This window comes from Cyprinus carpio, chromosome A2 (genome assembly GCF_018340385.1).
Source record: "Cyprinus carpio isolate SPL01 chromosome A2, ASM1834038v1, whole genome shotgun sequence".
NCBI classification, from domain to species: Eukaryota; Metazoa; Chordata; class Actinopteri; order Cypriniformes; family Cyprinidae; genus Cyprinus; species Cyprinus carpio.
The window spans coordinates 24797349-24820262 of NC_056573.1; the positions used below are offsets into that span (position 1 = coordinate 24797349).

The following is a 22914-nucleotide window of genomic DNA, read 5'->3' on the forward strand; positions in this document are numbered from 1 at the left end:
CCATTTAAAATGGTGCATTAAAAAAGAAATGTTAAAATTTAGCAATGCATTCATGTTTTAGTTACATGAATTTTTCGTGTTCATGACCACACGTTCATATTTATGACCATCAGTAGGATAAATTAATGGCTGTGAATACTAAGAAAAACTACAGATCACTGGATTTCATCCATACCAGGTCTACTGCAAGTTTGTAATTGTTAACAAAAACTATTAGTTAAATAAAGCTGAATACAGATAATAAATCAAATAAAATACATGGAAAACTTAAACCGTAAAAAATTATGAATATTAATATTAAATATAAAATTTTATATAATATTTTTTTTTATAATATTAATATTACATATTAAAATATAATATAAAAGAAAACTGAAAATATCTAAATAAATGCTAAATATAATAACGCCAAAAAAGTACAAAATGTTTTTAAATATTATAATAGTACACAAATAGTGCAGAATTTCTTTCTTCTGCAGAACACAGAAGATATTTTGAACAATACAGCAGTCCAAATTACACTGGATCCCACTGACTTTTCAAAATATATATTTTGAGTTCCATAGAGTAAGCAACAGAGTAAGTCATACATAGTCATAAACAGCAAATGTGAACTACTTTGAGAGACTTAAACAATCAGTAGCAGTAAACTGTAACCCAGTCAAATACAAACATGTAAAGTGCTGCATGAACAAAGCAGTGCAAAAAAATTCAGTGAGTCATCATGCAGCAGATGGGTTTCACATTCAGACATGAGCGATTATTTCCTGCTGTGAGAGGATGTGCCGATGCTGTTATGACATGGTTCTACATCTACTGAAGCCTTCAGAGATCACGTAAATGTCACAAAGCATATTTGCAGTGTTGACCTTCAACCAGATGTGATGACATCTAGTATACGGTATATTTACCAGTAAACAGAAATGCAATGATTAATTTTAATCAGCATTAAACATGCTGACCATGATACTCATGTCAATAAACACCCAAAGGAGAACGGTTATGGTGTCATTTCCATCTCAAAAACACAATTTTTCTTACTTATAAATGTTTTTTTTTAAAGCTAATGTACTTGTTCATAAAGAAGACAACAGGACCAGTTAAGAGACACATATGTGACAAGATAAAATCAATAGAATATGAATAGTGGTACTTCAATATATCATTTAATGTAACACAATAAATCACCTTAGATTTGGTAAATGACACTGGTATGTTTATTACATTCAGAAAATTACATTAAAATTACATTAATCTCTCCATTAATCCCTAAACACTAGTGCAGCGATGGTGAATTACTATGAGCTCTATAATTAGAGTGAGAGGGCGAGTGCTCTGAGGATATTCTTTGATCGAACACATATATTGACCGTGATCCTCTCCTGGGATTAACCTTTCATTTACCCGGAGAGCCTCAGATTCTCATGGATTCAGCACTGATCTCTCTCTTCAGCCTCAGGTGCTGTTTAAGATGACTCAGATCACTGATACGAGCTCTACAGCACATAGATGAGAAATGGAGATAATATGAAAAATTTGAGACCAACTGGTTGCTTCATTTAAGTCAGTCCTAACAAGAAGCGGCTAGAAATGCACATATCAATTCATTATCCATTGGAAATTTGTTAGTGTCATGGAACTAGAACAAGTATGGCACAACAAAAAATGTTGCAAATGTTTTGCTGCACAACTTTCACCAGAACAGCCACTGTTAGAAAAAAAAAAGAAAGAAAATAAATAAAATATCTTACTGACCATGAAACTGTGCTTAAATATTATATATAAGTGCAAATGTATGAGATCAAATAGAAAACAAGGTGAGGTGCCACATTTGAGTCATTAAATAGAGAAGAGCTTAATTTAGAATTCATTTTGAAGAGCAGCAGAGCGTTTTACATTCATGATTCAACACAGTTCACTTCACTTCTCTCTTACTCAAAAGAAAAACAACATGCCTTGTGTTCATCCACACTGTCTTGCATGTGTCCTTTTCATTTGTCTAATGCTTTTATTCAGAAAGTGTATAATGTGCAATAAGACGCCGTTACACTGAAAGGGTTAGATCAACCATAAACGAAAATTCTTTAATTAATTTTTTTAGCTTATGTATTTTTTAACCAAAAATGACTTCGTTCATCTTCGGAACACAAATTAAGATATTTTTGATGAAATCTGAGAGCTTTCTGACCCACCACAGACAGCAATGTACTGTAACTACCACATTTAAAATAGTCCATGTGACAACAACAGTTCAACCTTAATTTTATGAAGCTATGATAAACCTTTTTGTGAGCAAAGAAAACAAAAGTAATGACTTTATTAAACAATTACTTCTCTTTCATTTCAGTCTTCGATGCGCGTTCACGAGAGTACCACAACGCATGTGTGTAGTGCTGGTGACGCAGGACATAGAATGTTCATATCTCTTAAGGCTACACAATTTTTGCCCTGATTTTCCGCAGTTTACAGTTTGGATAAGTCATCGCTAGTTGCCGAAAGTAAGAGCCAGTCAAGTTGACAGATTTCATAGAAAATCGCGAAGTGTATAATGGTCACAGACATATGATTCAATCCAGTCGGAGGATATTAAACATGTTTGATATTTTCAGCTGATTTTAAAACATGTTATGTTTTCATGAGGGTGAGTAACTAATGACAGAATTTTCATTTTTGGGTGAACTAACCCAGACAAGTCCAAGTGCTTAACGGACAAATACTTTACAATCAATAATGTCATGGTCAAACGCTTTCAGGTCCTCATCTCTAATTAAGACTGTTAGAGGACTGACTAACATGAAGCTGATGGTGTGAAGATGTGATGTCTGATAGACTTTCACAGTGCTTTTTCTTATTTTTTTTGTTGTTTTTTTAGTTTTATATTGAGTTGTTTTGTTGAATTTAGAACTGACCTGCAAAACTTTTATCAGACCCTAACTGTAATGGATAAAACATCACACTTATGACAGAAATATTCCAAATGAAACCTCTTTTAAAGTTTCTTCTAGAGTGAAACTAGCATGAAATCACATACACACAACTCAACAAACTGCCAAAATCAAGAAATTAAATTGAAGAATCTACTGCATTTTTTCTGGATAGAAAAAATATGAGGCAGCCCCTCCGCCAAATTTTGTGACAACAAAACTCAGGCAGACAGTCACATGCAAGCGGCACTGAACAGCATCCATAAGGGCTTTTAGTCCAAAAGTGTGCATATTTGGAGAAATACTGAAATCTTTATACATGTTGACTTAATATTTCTTCACACAGAATCATCATTTCTATTCATTTTCCACTGATTTACATGATCTGATGATCAGCTGCTTCCAGCAGTGTCTGCCTGTGTTTTCTCTTCAGAGGAAGCTCATTCGCTGTTCATATGTCACTCATATAATGGGTTCATGACCTGCCCTGTCTCTTCCTCTTCCCCTACACTTTCAGGTTCTATTCTGTCCACAACAAACCCAGAGAAACGTTTCTGCACTCGAAACATGAAGCTAATAAATGCACATTTACCATAGTATGTGGTTTGTATGTGATTCTCATGATTTTTGGGGTATTTTCATAATAAATGGTGTTTACATGAGAAATGCTAAGTTAGTGTAGCAATTAGCTGAGTATAAAAAGACCAAAATCCGCATAGATCGCAATCGGAAGTTATTACAAACACTCAATGGTGTTTTAAAGTGAGAATAAACATTTTGTTTTCTACAAATACACTTTATAATACATAGATAAATGTATATTGGATCAAAGCGATGTGGATCAGGAAACTGTAAGGAGTGGATGAAGATTTTCAATTTCATGAAGTGTTTAATGACCTTATGTTATGTTTATGTTGACCTACACTGCAAAAGGGCCCCTTTTAGCTGTTATGTTGTATTTAATGTAACGTTTAACAGGTTTGTTTTTGTAAAATTTAACTTGATAATTTTCATTATATTCAATCATCTAATTATTAATGAACAACTAAAATACATTGTGTGTAAGAAGTGTTTTTCAGCCAGTTGTGCACATGATCAGGATGGTACCAGCTCGCCTCATTTTGAGCCGGGAAAAGCCCTTAATTATAACAGAAATATAGTAATTAGTACAGTAGAATGAATGCTAACAATAACAATACAGTTTATTTAAACACTTTTAAGGAATATCACACAATATAACAATTTTTTTTCCATCCATGTTTTAATTTTAACTGTAAACTGTTGTGCAGCATTTTGTAGGCCAAAAAATTAAAGGTAGGGTTCACATATAATTGAATTGCATTTTTTAAGTAAAATGTAATATTGTTATATTTTAATGCATTCACTTTACCAGTGTTTACCAATTTGTATTATTTATGGTGTAGAAACATTTAAAGAGAAAACAGAATGTCTTTTTTTTAAAAAAAAAGCATCATTAAATTGTAACGTTTTATGAATTTAATTGATTGGACATCATCTTTGTTTAAATAAACCATTTGAAATAAAATTAAAAAAAATTTAATCAGATTTTGGGAAAAATAAAACAGACTTCACAGGACCTTAAAATATACTCGTAATCTCAACAAGATCTCATATTGTTCTCAGATTTCTCATGATACCAAAGTCTACAATCATTTCATTTTGAACTCAACATTTCTTATCATATTCTTCCAAAACCTGAACCTTGTTCATTTTATAGCGCAATACTTTTACTGTATGTCAACCATTGACTGTTTTATTTATGCACAGGAATATTACTATCTGCATTTCTAGAATCACCAAACAGAACTGCAGAAATAATGTCTCAAATAATGTATTTTTCCTCCTCAATCACCACTCTGTGATTCACCACAGGAAAACATTAGCCAGCAGTCTGTTCACTGCTCTGAGATCTGTCCTTATTCTGCCTCTCACCTCATTACACACAGTTCTAAAAGAACAGCTTTAAATTGACTGCTGAGTCGAGGCTGTGTCAAAAATAACCCTTGCGTCCTCCAAAAAAAAGAGGGTGATATTCTCAGGCTGCAGTTCTACTCACACGTCTTCAGTTCGAGCGGTGTGAAGACTCCTACATGTTTTTTTTTATGTGTGTGTGTGTGTGTGTGTGTGTGTGTGTGTTTGGGGAAGACGTGATTAAGCTAAGAATGCTGGGTAATAAAATCACTCAATGCTGGTCACAGCCATGAAATGGACTTTGTTCCGAAACCTAGTGAGCTGCCAACCCAGACAGAATTTTCAGACATTGTCATAATGTTGATTATCACAAAATTAATTACCTTGATTAAAAATTTAAAAAAGATCTTTTAATTACATTATTCCACAAATATTGTATTGAATCCAGAATGCTGTTTTAATATTTTATTTATTACTAAAAGCATTGATAAAAATATCAATATTTAAAATTTTTATTGATTTCTATTTCACATAAATTCAGTTCTTTTGAACTTTCTATTTATCAAAGCATCCTAAAAATGGTTTCCACTAAAATATTAAGCAGCACAACTGTTTTCAACATTAATAATAATAATAAATGTTTGTTGAGCAGCAAATCAGCATATTAGAATGATTTCTGAAGGATCATGTGAAACTGAAGACTGGAGCAATGATGCTGAAAATTCAGCTTTGCATCACAAAAATAAATTACATTTTAAATAAAAAACAGTTATTTATAATTCACAGTATTAATGTTTTTACTGTATTTTTTTATTAAATAAATGCAGCCTTGGTGAGTAGAAAAAACTTCATTCAAAAACTCTTTCAAATTTTACTGACTAAGTAGTACTTGCATTTTTCAGTGCAATGAGAGACCTGCTTTTATGAGTTGTGGTACTAAACAACAGTGAAGCGGACATGAGAGATTGCAACTGATACCACAGATTCACTTTCCCGTTCCAGTTTGGCACAGGTTCCAATGCAGAAAGACAAGCCAGCTCACTAGGTTATAAAGCAAAGCTAATGTGTGTCCTCCATTACTTATGCAGCATTCTTAAGGTACAGTAATAGAAAGAAAGAGAGAGTGAATAAGAAAAAAAAAACTGAAAGGCATTTTGCTCTCATCGTCAGACTGTATTGGGACAGATATTTCAGTTGTCAAATATTTGGGTTCTTTATCAGCATCTGCCAGACAAACATCTCTCTCACTGAGCCAGCAATATACAGTCAATGCCCAAAAAATGAGTCTCACAAAGCCAGACTTTTGACTTTCGGCATAAATCTGGCCAAGAACCACCCACTTAGACTGGAAGGGGCAGTCTGAATGACATGCTTTAGGAGCGGGTGAATCTGAAATCGATGATAGCACAATAATACAGCAGCCTGCAACACGGAGCGAGTTCAATCAACATGCTGTATACAGAGAACTCTGAACCACTGGAAAATGTGTGCGGTCTGAACTACTGTGCAGCCAAAAGTAGTAAGTGTCAAGATGAACTTTGATGATAATTTGGCAATGGTTGCAAAAGCTTTAAAGCGTTAATTAAATTAACAATTAACACAATTAAATGATTGATAGCATCATTATTATGAAGGATATACAGAGCTTTTAGCCAGAACAATCGACTGATAGAAAGATGGACAGAACAACAGATACAACAGATGGAACAGATAAAATGATAAAAGAACAAAGGATAGAATGACAGAATGATCTAACAATAAAAAGAACAATAGATATATAGATGGGTGGATAGAACAATGGATAGAATGATCGGTAGCATGATGGCTAAATAAAATAATTCAGCAACAGAACAGTGAACAGATAGAATGTTATATACGGGAAGATGGACAGACACAGTTTTTGTTTTATCCAGCTGTATTTACTCAGTGCAACTTATAACATTCAAGTGAAAGATATAACACCAACTGAGCTGAAAATCAGTGAGTTGGAAAAAGGATCAACCCATTGTGTCAGTATTTTTTCGAACAACCTTTTACTTTAATTATAGCCTTTAGTCTGTTGGGATCTGTCTCTAATGATGTGTACGTCTCTCAAAGAGCTTCTGTTGCTGTGTTAACGCTACTGTTTCTGCCCATGTGGCCTTCATACCAAGTGCTTCAATGAGTAGTGTTTAAATCATTCAATCAGTCTACAAAACATTCCTGCTGAGCATTTATTTATAAAATTAGTACTTAGTTATTGTTCACTTGCATATGTTGCTTGATTTTCAAAATTCCTAAGCTTAAGTTTTCAACATCTAGCTGATCATGCACCGTTTGCACTACAGACATGAATGATGCCTCAAACTGTGCACCTATAGCAACCACCAAGAACACCTTAGAAACCACAGTGGTGAGTTTAGGGGTCATCTTAATGAAAAGTGTTCTTTTGCTTTTGATGAATGCATTAGTTAGATTCCCATTCATCCATCTAATTATCTGTCAAACTATATGAGAAAACAATAGCTACAGCAATGCCTTGTACAGTTGACCAATCCTGAACAAACAGTACCTGCCGGCAAACACTTCCTGATACATTAATAATAAGAGATATAGGCATTACTTGTACAGTCATTATCAGTACATATCGATAATTTAATTACGAAATTACCTGGAGGGACTGATCAATGTCAAAATGAGATAAGAATTTAGGAGACAAATGCTGCATGGTTTAATGAATACTGACAGCATTAGAACCTTTGGCCATTCTCAACTTTCTGTCTCAGAGGACAGATAAAATGCTTGTGATTTTGGAAAGCTCTTACCATTTTTGTAAGCAGTATGCATCAGACAGTTTGAAGGAAATCTGTGGGTGTGTTGGAATACTGTAGTAGCTTGTGAATTGGCTTGAAATGAAGTTGTTAGAGTATGTTATATACAACCTACAACTTCTATATTTAAGGTTTAAAAGTATGCTATTTCATGGACTGTCAAAATGATATTCCTTTGAGTATAATTGTGACTTTTTATCACATAATTCTGACTTATATTCATGCAATTCTATATTATATCTATGATATAAACAATGATATAAACTAAGAATTGCGAGATGTAATCTCAGAATTGCAAGAAAAAAAATCTGAATTCTGTGAATTCTGTCTATATATCATACAATTCTGACAGAATTGTGAGACAAAAAGTTACAACTACCTTTATACAGGCTTCCATATAAAACAGGATAAGTTTGCTTGAGAAACATCACTAAGATGACAAAAAGGTTTTGGTTTAAGTGAAAATATTAGACATATATAAAAGCCTTTTTTAAAAAAGATTATTTATCTAAATAATAATAAAAAAAAGCATTATAAATAACTCTGAAAAACTAAATTTTGCTATACTGGATACCTTTACTGAAAAACAAGACAAAGATAATGATTAAGGACAGAATTATTTTTCCCCAGTGCAGCACAAACTATTTCCTTGGAATGACTGTCCCATTGAAACTCCATAAATTGAGTATTAAGACACTAGAATCTGTTTTACTCCTGGCTGAATTCTGCTCATTTGAGCCAGCATCTGCTCTAAGTCAACATCTTTAATTACCTTTTGTGGTGTAAGATGTTAATTATAAAGCTACAATCAACAGCCCCATCTTGAATTAATGTGTTGACAGGTCATCACAAATGGTCTTTGTTTGCCTCCTCTTGCTCTCCAAACCACATCTGTTCATGGGTTCATGGGGGATTGTTCATAAATTGGGATTAGATTGAATACATGAGCTCTCAAAGCCTGGATGGGGAGGAGGTCCTGCCAGAAGGCTTTGTGTCATTCATGTGTCTCTACGTGAAACTGTGATTCAGATTCACGGAGCATGTTGATATTTAGACGGAGGAGTAAATGAAGGCTTTTTACCCAGAGGCATAATGGAGTGAATCTCACAAAAACATGCTGAGGTCACATTTCTCTAAAATAAATGAAATTATATTTTGCATTTAAAAAAATTAACCAAATTTTAGGAACACTGATTTTTTTTTTTTTTTTTTTTTGCATTGTGAAATTATTTTTTACAACAATTAAGCACATTTTGCTCCAAATTCTCAGCTTCATAATCTGTTCAGATATTTTAAAATGTCTTGCTAGAATTTCATTACTGTAATTTTATGTATTCTTTAGTAGAAAATTTACTGTAATACAATGTTTTTTAAAATGTAAATAAGTAAAAAAGGCTGTAAAAACAGTACCACATTGTATAAATACACACACACACTTATATTATTTATATTTATAGTTCCATGCTGATCTGTTCAATGCTACTGTCATTTTTCTACAATTAATATATATATATATATATATATATATATATATGTATATATATATATACACACACACACATACATACACATACACATGCATATATTAATTATACATCATACAATACATTAATTATTATTATTTTAAATGGTTTCACTAGATTCTCATTACTGAAATTTAATTTTTATTTACTACATTACTGTAAAAAGTACTGTAATACAACTATTTTATGTACATCAGCATAAAGGCAGTAAAAATACTACCATTATGTATTAGTGTAATAATGAATATTAACTACTTTGATACACAGTATATATATAAACACACACACACACACACACACACACACATACTCACACACACACACACACACACACACACCACACACACATATATATATATAACATACGTACACACACACACATATATATATATATATATATATATATATATATATATATATATGTATGAATTATTTTGCATTGCAGTAATGGGAACTGGGGTGCTTAAATAGTATTAAAATAATGTCACAATGATAAATAATGCATAAATAAATACATAAATATTTATTTATTTATTTAAGGGCTTTTCTTTATGCAAACTGCAATTTTATAATGTATATGATATAATTCAATTTAATCTTTCATATTGATACCTTTAAAAAAATTATTTCCAAAAAAGACAATTCATCTAGTGTTTCTGTTCTCATAAACACTGTTCTACTGCTTCCATGATGAACCCTTGACTAATGTCAACCTTGTTTATGAATGACATGCTAACCAATTAATAAATAAATAAATAAATAAATAAATAATAAAAAACCGCCAACCTAACAAACATTTAAAGGTGTGACATTACAGATCTGGAGCGTGAAGTGTTTAGTGGGTGTGTGCTTTTTACCCTCATTGCTTGGAACATGCGCAGGCTTTTGTTCACTCGTGTCCATCTCCAGTGGACAAAGGGAGGTGCCTGGTGACTGGGGGAGGGGTGAGATGACAGTGGGCGGCACACGCTTTGTCAAATCAAGATGGCAGGTGCCTGAATTTAAATGAGCTTCCTCATTAGCATCACAAAACACTGCGTTACTGATCTAGAGGCGCTGCAACAGCCAATGGGAGAGCTCAATGGGATTGTATTAGCCTCTGTCTGTATTACAGAGCACAATCAGCCTGTTTCATAAATGTTTTATTGCCAGTCAGAATAAGGATGAATTTTGTCTGAACCAGCCATGCATGCGTTCCAAACCTGTATGACTTTTCTCTTCTGTGGAACTTAAGATATTTTATAATAAGGTGTGATTTTTGTGTGTATAATGAAAGTTAATGGGCTCCAGTGTTGTTTGGACCACAGTGTTGCTCAAAATATCTTATTCTGTGTTCTGAAGGTGAAAAAAAAAATTTAAGATTTGAACAACAAAATTGTGAGCAAATGAATTTTTGGTTGAATTTCCCCAATAACTTTTTACAACTTGCCATCAAGAACACAAAAATCACCATAGTAATGATTGGCCTAAAATTCCTATTAACATTTGCTTTAAAAAATCCTCATAAAATACATTGTTTGATGTCTAAACGTCTTGTATCAACCTTTAGTTTAGTGGACTTTTACTACAGTACAAAATGTAAAAACTGCAGCATTGATGACTCATGTTCAAAAGTTTTACTTTAAGGCTATACTGAATGTAGTCTATGAGAGACTATTTCTCATGCAAATGTTGCCATGGTCTGTGAGGAAATCTTTAAATTTAGATTAAATTTCCATTTGACATAATAATCCGAGATGGGTGAACTGGCAGCAAACTAATCCACCTTGGGTGGCACACGGCACGCACTTGGTGCACCTCAGGTTTCTGTGATGCATTTTTGGGTTCTTGTGCTTGTCCACCTATAATCCCCTAAATCACCCCTATTTCTTCTACTTTTTTAATTTTTTATAGTTTATACTATATTAAAGGGTGCCAACATGTCCACATATCTCTTTAGGTATTATTTATTAATGTGTTACCCCAAGCGGAAAATGAGGCTACATGTTATTGCTGCAGAACCATTTTTTTTCCAGACAGCTTTGACCTGTATTCTCCATTAGTATATGCCACCGATCTATAATAGCCAGAGGAAAACTGACTACAGCATCAATACTTGACTTCAGCAGGACTTTGACTCAAAAAGAAAAAAAGATAGAATGCAAAAAAGAACATTGTACAAACTACCAGGTAACCCAAATAAATGTGCATCATAATCATTCATTCATCATCACTATTATTTAATCAGATAAATACAGAGTTTATAGCAAGAAAAGTAATTTAAAGGGTCAAATAAATGATAATAATTCCTTAAGGTTACAACTTTGATTTTTTTACAGTGATATATTCATTGTGCCTTTGAAAAAGTGGATAGGCTCTAACTTTTTGACAGCCAAAACAAGCACCTACTACACCAACTGAGGATAATATTTCATAATCATAAACAAAGCTTATGAAACACCCACATAGACTGACAACTGATCAGCAAAACCCTCATATTCCCATGATGCTCCCATGCAACCAGAAGAGCATTAAAGCATGAAATCTCATACGACCATATGGCATGCATAAATCAACTTCACACTTTTTGTTTTGTTTTTTAATAAACCTGTGTGCATAATCTATTTAAATCACACACTATTCTATTCTATTTCAACAAGCTATTTGAAAGTGTAACCTAATATGTGGAATAAAGTGTTGATACTGGATAGATGAAGAATCACATGCTGACGCATAATAAGATCACTGAACACACACATACACACACATTTATGTACTCACGGGCTCCTGCGCTGAGCTTCACATAAACACTCCAGATCCACAATATCTGCGGCAGCTCCTTTCCGACAATCCGTCGCATTCTCACTTTTATTCCGATGTAAACAAAGAGAACCGCGGCGTTTTGTCCTTCCTTCACTCGCACCCTCCCTGCACGGAAGGGAAGCCTCAGTGCTGGCGCTGTTTCAGCTAGATATAGGTGCGCAGTACAGCCACCTTTCTATATTAGCCAGCAAGAAAAGGTCTCGGAATTCGCATTGTTTGTCAAAGCGTGTCTTGGAAGAATATCGTTCCACTGAATGCTCGCATTGTTTCACCAGAGGAGGGTTTCCGGGACGGTCGCTGTCCAGGTGCTGAAGTTAATGAGGTCTCTCGTTCCTCCCTCTGCGGATGAAAGTGGTACATTCCAGCAGCACAGCGAGACGCCAAAAGCCGCTGAAAAATATATGAAAAGAGGGGTGGACGGTTCTTAAAGGGATAGTAGAAGCAAAAATAAAATTCGTGTTAGCAATACATCAAACATAATGTATTTACTCTCATGTGTTTCCAAACTTGAATGTTTTATTCTTAAATGGAGGACGAAAGGAGAGGTTTGGAAGAGTTCACATAATAATAATAATTATAATTGTAAAAAATCAAACAGGAATAAAAATAAAAATAAAATAAATGCTTTATTAGAAGACATATAGTATCAAAAAAAGTATTCATTTCAATAAAAATAACAAAAGAAAAACAGCTTGAATATAGTTGTGAAATCTAGCCCTACATAGGCTAATTTCACTGAAGATTAATTTTGCCCTGGGGCAATTAGTGGAGGTCTTTGGTAATCAAGTACAAAACTGTTTCTAAGTAATTAATAAAACAAATGTTGCATTTCCCTTTAAACTGTCTTCAGAATGCAGCTGCTACCAAAATAAGGGAATTTGATTAAGCATCTAGGAGTCAATAAAAGGCTTGATGTGGCACCAATTGGGATATTCTACAATGATTAAAACCATATTAAGTACCTGACTGTGTAATGAGAAATCACATGCCAACATTTGCTCTCTGACACACTACATGCTTTAATCAAGAGAGGTATGAGTAACCACTGAGTGGCGACAAAACACCATTTAGTAAAAACCGATTTTTTCACTGTCCGAGGTTCATAAAGATTACAGGCTGTAAAATCAGCCCTTGCTTTTTAATGTAAAAAATATATATATTTTGCTATTAAACAGAACTGTAAGCCTGCACAGATTCAATAAAATATGATCATAACACAACAACAGACATAAAAGCCTTCTGCAATCAAGCTAAAAGTTTTCCACTGTCATTTGAGCTGTAAATGCATGGAAAACAATTCAAGCTAATCTAATATACAGTAATATACAGGCATGTGGGCTTAAGATGTTAGACCACATCTGAAGTGAATCCAAAACAGGAAGCTATGGGTGATATGTGTTTGGCATGGGTGTGTATTTCTTCATGTGCAGTGTCTGTCACTCTTGGAGCTCATAAAGCCAGTGAATTCTAACTCTCTTCTGCCTGGATGACCCCATTCAGCCCTGCAGTGTATGTCAGCATTTCACAAGCACAGCTGAAGACACTTCCAGACGGAAAGCACAGGCTCAACCGCTCATGCTGTGAGAAAGCATTTTAAAGGAAGTGATCACTGACAGTGAACTGACCCCAGAACAGCCCGGGGATAATCAGATGATGTCATACAGCTTATCGGCAAGACTTCTATAAAAAACAATACCAGCTGTGTTCAGTATAAAGAAATATTGTTCATCTGTGTTGACTTAATTGTTTTCTTTTCTAAAATGTGGTTTAAAATATGTCAATTCTTGCCTTTTGCATCTTAAAATTCAAACTGAAAGGATTCACACAATCTTCTCTCATCTCTCACTTTCTGTATTGATGAACACCTGCATGACTTGCTGTATGTTGAAGAGCATACCATAATGCAATTGCACCTGACCTTCCAAGTCCTGCATAATTAATGAACTAAATTAATTCATGCCACAATTTAACTTTATTTTTTGAAATGATGTCGCCAGTAGCCAAGACATTTTCATTCAAAACTAGATTAAGGATGCAAAAGAAACATTTACTTACAAGATAACTGGACTGTGCTGAATTAAAGGGATAGTTCACCTAAAAAAATAAAAAAATTCTGTGATCATTTACTTCACCCTCAAGTTGTTCCATGAGTTTCTTTCTTCTGTTAAGCACAAAAAAGACATTCTGAAGAAGGTTGGTAACCAAACAGTTGATGGTAGCCATCGATAGTATGGAAAAAATGCTATTGAAGTCAATGGCTACTGGTAACTTTTCGGTGACAAAATGATGAAAAATTTTGGGGTGAACTAGACTTTAAATCATGCCTGAAAATGTATTTATGTTTATCAGTGCATAATTTTAGAGATTAACATTGTAATAATAAAAAGATTTCAATTACCCCATTCTGAACATATAGTCAAAATAAATTCCCAGAATCATTTACTACAGCTACATTTCTATGATTTATCATATCTTGAGATCTTGCAAAATGTTAACAAAGCATAAATGCTACGTTCTTTACAATAGAATTGTTTACAGGGAGAATTGTAAAAACTGATAGTCTGAATGCACTGTAAGTCGCTTTGGATAAAAGCGTCTGCTAAATGCATAAATTTAATTTAATTTAATTTAATTGTATATATTTTACCCATTACACTTCCAATGACTTTCGCAGTCTCTGGTGAAAGACTTATTAAAGGGATACTCCACCCCAAAATGAAAATTTTGTCATTGATCACTTACCCCCATGTCATTCCAAACCTGTAAAAGCTCAGTTTGTCTTCGGAAAACAATTCAAGATATTTTGGATGAAAACCTGGAGGCCTGTGACTGTCCCAAAGACTGCCAAGTAAATAACAGTGTCAAGGTCCATAAAAGGTATGAAAGTCATCTTCAGAATACTCCATCTGCCATCAGACGTGCAATCTGGGTTATATGAAGCAACGGGAACACTTTTTGTAAGCGAAGAAAACTAAAATAACTTTGTCAACAGTCTCCTCTGTGTCTCTCCATATCACCGTATGCTGCGTATGCTTTTCTGTGTAATCCACACCACAAGGATGCACTGTTTCCACGTGTATTTAGCTTTGATTTGAAAGAAAACTGCGCACCCTTGTGGCGCGGATGATACAGAAGAGCATACGCAGCATACAGTGATATGGAGAGACATGGGGTAAGTGATTAATGACAAAATTTTCATTTTGGGGTGGAGTATCCCTTTAAATTATCAAGGTGATTCCCAAGGGTTGGCTCAGCTGAATTCTGGGAATCCCATTGTTTTGAATACTCTCAATAACAGTGTTCTCATAAAAATAAATAATAAAGGTCTATGTGATGTAAATATGAAGCAAAAACTGCACAATCTAGCAGTCATCAGTGTAAGATCATCAAAATAAGACCAGCTAAAGATGAATTACACATCAAATCACACGTGTTATAGGCAGAAGGGTGCTATTACTTTTCTGAACCAGTCCTGGCTTTTTGGACAACCGAAGATCATGAGAAGAGACATGAGGCATCAATATCTAGGCACCAGAATATTAGTAAAAATACTAAATCATGGAATCATGGCCAACTCCAGTAAACAGAGTATTGAATACATACTAGTAATGAAGGAGTTCATGATCTATGTGTTCAGCTTTGAGCAGTTCAGGTTAGACATATGACTGCAGAAAACCATCTGCTCCTGACATTTTGAAAGCAAAAAACACAGCTGTCACTGACAGATATTCAATTGTCATGCAAATCAGAGTAAATGACTAGCTAAAAATATGTGTTGAAGTGGCCAGGGTTATTAAATTTAACTAAAAACTGACGTTAATAATACTTGAAATACAAACAAAACATGAAATTAATTAAACTTCCACTGAAAAAAAAAATATAAAACTTAAAGTTTTTTTTCTTTCAGCTAGTTGCCAATGCAACATTTCTCATTTCAATTTAATTTAACTTGATGTATACTTAAATAACTAAAACTAAAATAAATATTAATAAAAAATATATATAAAGCTAAGAAAATACTAAAACTGACAAAAACAAAAATGATCATAATTATCATGAAGATATGGAAAATATGAAAATAAAAATTAAAATATTAATGAAAAACAATAATAGTATCTCAAAGATACTAAAATAACACTGACAATTCTAGGAAGTTTATACATTATATGCCAAATTTTCTATTTTGTAATATATAAAAAACCTTTTTGTTAGACTAGAATTTTGTTCTCACCTTATAGTGCACCAGACATGTGTGAAAATACAGTCAGGGGTACATTAGGATATATACGGGAAATAAAAAATCAAACACAAAATACCGAAATAAATGTAATAGTCTTTTGTTCTTGAATCAGACTACACAGACGGTGTGGTGTGTTTTTGATTCACTGAGCCGACCCATAAGAGTCATTTGTTTATGAATTGGAACACGCTGGTTGCACTAAACAAGTTATCGATTCACTGCAAAGACTCGGCTCATGAGAGTCATATGTGAAAGGAACTACCTGACGCGCTGAATTTGGTTGTGCTCGTTTTTGCATGCAAACAGCATAGAAAGACGTTCTTTTAGCATTGCTTTGGGTCATCAGAAATAATAGCACTAGCCGAAAAGCATCTGTTGCTTAGTCTAGCGGCAGACTGAATATTGTAACTACAGGAATCTACTCTAGTAACTACTGTAACCTAGTGTAAAAATGTGCAATTTAATGTAAATTTTTAATTGCAAGGCCTGAGATAGCACCATGTTAACAGATGAACATGTTCTCTGACCAGCAATATCAGAATCAGAATCAGAATCAGAAAGAGCTTTATTGCCAAGTATGCTTGCGCATACAAGGAATTTGTTTTAGTGACATAAGCTTCCAGTACACAAAAGACAACAACACACAGTCAAAAAAAAATAAAAAAAAAAAAATAAAAAAAAATAAAAAATAAAAACCCTTTGCAGATAAATAAGTGTATAAACAATTGTGCTATAAATGATAATGGAATTGGATTGAGTAAGATGCAGGGATGTACTAGGATGAAGGGGTAACAAAATAAATATAAGGATATTGCACATTTTTTTTTTTATTGTATAAGTGGGGAACATTTAACTGTTCATGAGGTAGATTGCCTGGGGGAAGAAACTGTTCTTGTGCCTGACTGTCGTGGTATTTGCGGCTCTGAAGCGCCGGCCAGATGGCAAGAGTTCAAAGATGGGGTAACTTGGGTGTGAGGGATCCAGAGTGATTTTCTGAGCCCTTTTCCTCACTCTGGATGTATACAGTTCTTGAAGGGTGGGCAGGGGAGTACCAATAATCCTTTCAGCAGTCCGAACCGTTCTCTGTAGTCTTCTGATGTCTGATTTTGTAGCTGAACCAAACCACACAGTTATTGAAGTGCACAGGAGAGACTCAATGACGGCTGAGTAGAACTGTTTCAGCAGCTCCTGTGGCAGGTTAAACTTCCTGAATTAACTCTCCAAGGTATTATAGCTTCCAAAAAAAAAAAAAAAGCCCAGGAAGGACTTCAAATGAGGTTTATGCAGCTCAAGGGTCTTTTTCTTTCTTAACTGGAATATCTGTTTAAGATGAAGTGGCTGTCAACAACTGCTGTGATCTCTGTTGTTTTCTACTGCAGCCTCACTTTACAGTTTAAAATAGTTCTTGAAACAGCAGGAGCAAACATTTTAAGACTCACCGAAATATGAAAGGCCTGTGGTTGTGATTATGTGTGAAATGACTTGTGAAATTTAGTAGGTCAGTGGTTTGAGAGACATACTGTATTTCTGAAGCCATTTGATCTAGATAAGACATATAGCCCAGCATAATTGTTAGAAACATTTGGTTGAATAATAAGATGAAGTTCAACAGTCATCCCTATAACATTAAGGAAATAAGAAAAAAAAGAGGAAGAGGAAGAAACAACTAATGTGCTTGGTTCCGAAGATTTTGTTAAATGGTAACTTAACCCATTTTTTAAAAGACCAAAACCCTCCAGTAAATTCAGTAATATAAATCTTATTTATTTTGATTTTATGAAACAAAATAAATTAATAAAAAAGCTAAACGCTAAATAAAATAATGAATAAAATGATGAATAAATATTTATTGTATTAATAACAATTGAAAATTAAATAATAGGACACAAAACATTAAAATAATTAAAAATATTTGAGTAACAAATAAATGCATGTTTGGCTTTAGTTAAATAAGTGGTGGAGTAGTTTATTTCCTCAGTAGGCGGAGAATATTAAAATAACTCTAGAAACTCTCTCAGATTCTACAGGGTTCCGCTGGTGTCACTCAAATCCTCCAGCACCGTTATGTGATTTGCATAATGAGTTGACTATAAATGATGCCTCCTCTCAGGCTATCGCTCCTTGTTTGGGACAGTTCCTGAAGAGAGAAACGGTGCGCAGAGCAACAACTTCTAAAGTTCACGATGTCGACCTCCTCCTACAGAAAGCGCTTTGTAGATGTGAGCCGAAGCAGCGCGTTCTCCAGCCGCCAGAGCTCCAGCTCCGTGCGCTCGCGGGTGTCTTTCGGCATCTCCTCGACTCCGGTCATTTACGCGTCGAAGAGCTCCAGGGTCAGAAGCAGCGCGGCGATGCCACGACTGACCTCTGAGATTCTGGACTTTAACCTCTCCGACGCCTTAAACACGGAATTCAAGGCGAACCGTCTGAATGAAAAGGCGCAGATGCAGTCGCTGAACGACCGCTTCGCTAGTTACATCGAGAAGGTGCGTTTCCTGGAGCAGCAGAACAAGATCCTGTGCGCGGAGCTGGAGCAGCTGAGGGGCCAGAGATCGTCCCGCATCACGGATCTGTACGAGGAGGAGATGCGCGACCTGAGGAGACAGGTGGACCAGCTCACCACGGAAAAAGCACGCGTGGAAGTGACGCGAGACAACCTGGCAGAAGATTTTGAGCGACTCAGAGAGAAGTGACAAAAATATGTTCTAAAAAAAATATGTTTTCTAAGGTTGAGTTATGAAAACGTCATTTCTGAATGTTCTGTGAAACAAGAAGTTACATTCAAAAAAAAAAAAAAAAAAAAAAAAAAAATTCTTGTAGATGGTAGTTCTTATAAGTTTTTTCTTTTTTTTTTAATTTTGAGTGAACGTTCTATTAACGTTATTGGAAGAACATTAACAGACTGTTGAGAGACTTGCTATACTGTACATTTCCAGCTAACATAAATATGATCTAAGAATGTTTTTCTAACGTTCCCATGAAGTTATGAAAACAATATTTTTCTATATTTTCTGTAAATGTTTAAAAATTGCAGCAACAGTTAATTAACAGTTAATTAATTCGATTAAAAATAAACAACCTTCCATTTTTCAAACATTATAGGTTATATATAACTTATTATTACTATATTATAACTTTCTGAAACAGGTTACGATAAAAAAAAAAAAAAAAAATATGTTTTATATGGTTTAAAAAAAAATTTTTTACTTTGAAAAAAATAAATTTTTTATGAGAATGAAGATTTAAAGTTTTATATATTGTATATAAAGTTTTTCTGCTAGCATTTTGAGAACATTATTAAAGACCAGATGTTGTAAATCAATGAATGTTTTATTATGGCCACTGGAAGAACATTCATAACCTTATCAGAACATTTTAAGAATATTCTCTGTTAGCTGGGGTGGCCCCCAAAAAGTATTCATTCATACACTTTTTGGTGTGTTAAATTATGGATGCATTGCATTTGATCATATCGAATATCAAACCAAATATTATCTGCAGTTTGTTAAATATAAACACTTTAAGTGAAACATTTCACAAAAAAGAAGTTTAATAAAGAATAGATGAAACATTTTAAGCAGGAAGTACTTGTTTTGGGGACAAAGTGTATGAAGATTGAGAAAAACATCCCTTTTATTGAATAACAATGGAGATAAAATAATAACAGGAAGCTGTTTTGATTAAAATCTATTTTTTTCTTTTATCTCATGCAACCGTGATCTTGCAAAATTTCTCATTATATGCAAATATTTTTGAGATAGCATTTTTTAAAAATATCAAATTAAGGAAATTCTCATTCAAAATAATTAAAAAATAAATTTTGCATATAAACCACCATCCAATACTTTGTAACAAATCAATATTTAAAAGTTATTAAATATCAATTAATTCACCTCAGTTATTATTTTGTATGCACATAGTGACCTCATGCATCAGGATAACTGTGCAGTGCATAGTGACAGAGCAGTGTTTAGTTTGTTTAGTGTTTTGGAAAATATAAAATCAATAGTCCCTTTTACCTCGGGGGGCCTTTAGCCTTGTTGCACCCTGTGCAGAATGAAGACAAAACATATTTGGAAACTTTGTTGATGTCAGACATCAGCTCTAGCATAATTTGTTTGAACATGCCATTTTCTTTCTTTTTTTTTATTATTATTTGTGATCTAATGCAGTGAAACCATTTCACACAAGTGTTTAAATACTTCTTGGGACCAGAGTTGTGTAATAATGAATAAATCAACTATGCTGAGTGAAACTATTTTGCATTGGAAAATATTAGAAACTAAACAGTTTTTACTGACGTCTGTCATTTCCAGACTGCAGGATGAGATTCTTCAGCGAGAAGATGCAGAGAACAACAAAAAGAGTTACATACAGGTAAAACACGGTCATATTTAAAACGAATGTTTTGAGAAACATATAACCTTAATTTATTTCAAATGGCAGTGTTTAACAAATCTGCGGTATTTGTTTTATAATAAGAACTACAAGAGTCAATAATTCTGTTAGATGGACCAGGCATAAAAAACAACAACTGTTTGCAGGAATATTTCATGAGGCCTTTGCTGATGCAAATAGTTAAAGATGGTATCGCAACTCCTGTTAACAGTTTCAGAAGTATGGTAATACTTGCAACACTTAACCCTTGAGTCAGTTTTCAGGATGTAGCTGTAAAAATCTGAGTAACGTAAGATGAGATGAATTGATAACATTGTGTAATTTCTGCTTCTGGGTGGATGGTTGAGCTCACAGAGGTATGCAATAGAAGTCAACTTGCATATTTTTAGAATAATGATCAGAACACATCAGAAGTTTGTGGCCAACCTTTTTTTTTTTTGAAAGAAATTAATACTTTTATTCAGCGAGGAAGCACTGAAGAGTTGGAAGAGTTGGTCAAAAGTGACAGTAAAGACATTTATAATGTTACAATAATTCTGTTTCAAATAATTCTGTTTCTTTTGCCATTTCTATTAATCAAAGAACCCTGAAAAAAGTATATCATGGTTTTTACAAAAATATTCAGAATGAATAATAATAATAAATGTTTCTTGAGCAGCAAATCACCATATTTAAATGATTTCTGAAGGATCGTGAAGACTGGAGTAATGATACTGAAAATTCAGCTTTGCATCACAGGAATAAATTACATTTTAAAATATATTAATTTAAATTGTAATAATATTTCACAATATTCCTGTTTTAACTGGGTTTTTACCAAATAAATGCAGCCTTCTACCAAAAATATTATAAAAATCTTATCCTAAACTTTCTAATGGTAAACAGAAATGTATAAAGTTACAAATAATGATGAATCTATTCATAATCATTGGACTAAAATCCCCAAAGGGGGTGCTATGACCAAACTAATTGCTGCTTGCAGCTACAGTATATTTCTCTATTTAAACTGGGAACTGCTAGAGGTTCTGCTTTGGGTCTGTGCTGGAGGAACGGCTCAGTGTGGCATGTCGGAGTGTCTTTGTCTCTGGCATTAGTGCTGGGAAATCTCCATCACTGCTGATTGCTCTTCCAGCAGACCAGCAGACCTTGACAAAGCAAACTGTTGTGACTGAACCGGCTGCCAAGGGCAGGAATGTCTGGATATGTGTGTGTGTGAGAGAGCATGTGTCAAGCATAAACCGGTGAGGGTGTTAAAGCCTCTGTTTATTCATGGTTATAATGCGGGCTGTGGTAGTCCTGTCAGCAGACACCCGAATGGTGCCACACAGACTGCAGGGCATTGTGCCCGGCCCAGATACTCATTAAAAATACAAAGACCTCTTCACTGTGTACTTTCTGTGCTCAGTACAGCAGTGCTGTGTAATACAATGTTGTTAATGTTGTGTAGGATGTGGATAACGCTGCTCTTGCTCGAGTGGATCTGGAGAGGAAGGTGGAGTCTCTTCAGGACGAGCTCGCCTTCCTGAAAAAGCTCCACGATGAGGTGAGACACACTGCTACAGCTTCCGTTTCCTGAAACAAAATTCTGCTTTAAAAGGCGTTTAATGACAGATAAATGCATCTAATTACCACCATCACACTCTCAACTAGTGACTGATTAATCAACCAATTTGGCCATTTCAAGGCAATTAACTAAATCTGCATGGTCAGTTATCAGAAGTGTTAGTTTTAAACTGATAGCAACAGTCTGATAATTGACATTAAGAGTTGGAAATCAATCAGTTTAAGATATTTACATATTATGGGAAAACCTTTCTGAAACCTTTTTGCACTTTAAGAAAATGTAAATTTTGCCATTGAATTGAATTACATTTTTATGATTTCAAAAATATTTATTTAATGTTGTGTAAAATTGCATACATTTTTTGGTGTCTTTGTCTAATTTTGTAAAACTGTATCCTTTAAATTAATTAAATAAAATATAATAATAAAGTAAAAATTTTTATTAATTTAATTATTATAAAAGTAAAATGGTGTAACAAATTCACAATTATCTTTCTCTAATTTGTAATCATTAATCAGTGTTAAGTATATATGCATTTCTTAAAATTATTATAATGAAATTTAAAAAAAATATTATTTACATTTTTATAAGTTTAAGTGTAAAATCATGTAAAAATGTAACTTTTTTTGGCTAATTTGCAATCACTGAATTGTATATATATAAAATTATTTGATTACAATTTTTATAATAAAATTAATAATATTTTTTATAATTAATCTAATAT

At 33.8% G+C, this 22914-nt stretch overlaps 2 protein-coding genes across 2 annotated transcripts in view; one reads left to right on the forward strand and one right to left on the reverse strand.

Moving 5' to 3' along the window:
• Window positions 1–12325, reverse strand: part of LOC109062785 (contactin-associated protein-like 2) — a 39501-nt gene extending 27176 nt beyond the window's left edge. The window contains exon 1 of the mRNA XM_042712110.1: window positions 11950–12325. Coding sequence (XP_042568044.1) covers window positions 11950–12028 — 79 coding nt within the window. The 5' untranslated portion in view covers window positions 12029–12325. The remainder of the gene's footprint in view (window positions 1–11949) is intronic.
• A 6006-nt stretch (window positions 12326–18331) lies between these two features.
• LOC109099009 (vimentin A2-like) overlaps window positions 18332–22914 on the forward strand; it is an 8011-nt gene continuing 3428 nt past the window's right edge. Inside the window, exons 1-3 of the mRNA XM_019112565.2 lie at window positions 18332–18917; window positions 20545–20605; window positions 22074–22169. Coding sequence (XP_018968110.1) covers window positions 18415–18917; window positions 20545–20605; window positions 22074–22169 — 660 coding nt within the window. The 5' untranslated portion in view covers window positions 18332–18414. The remainder of the gene's footprint in view (window positions 18918–20544; window positions 20606–22073; window positions 22170–22914) is intronic.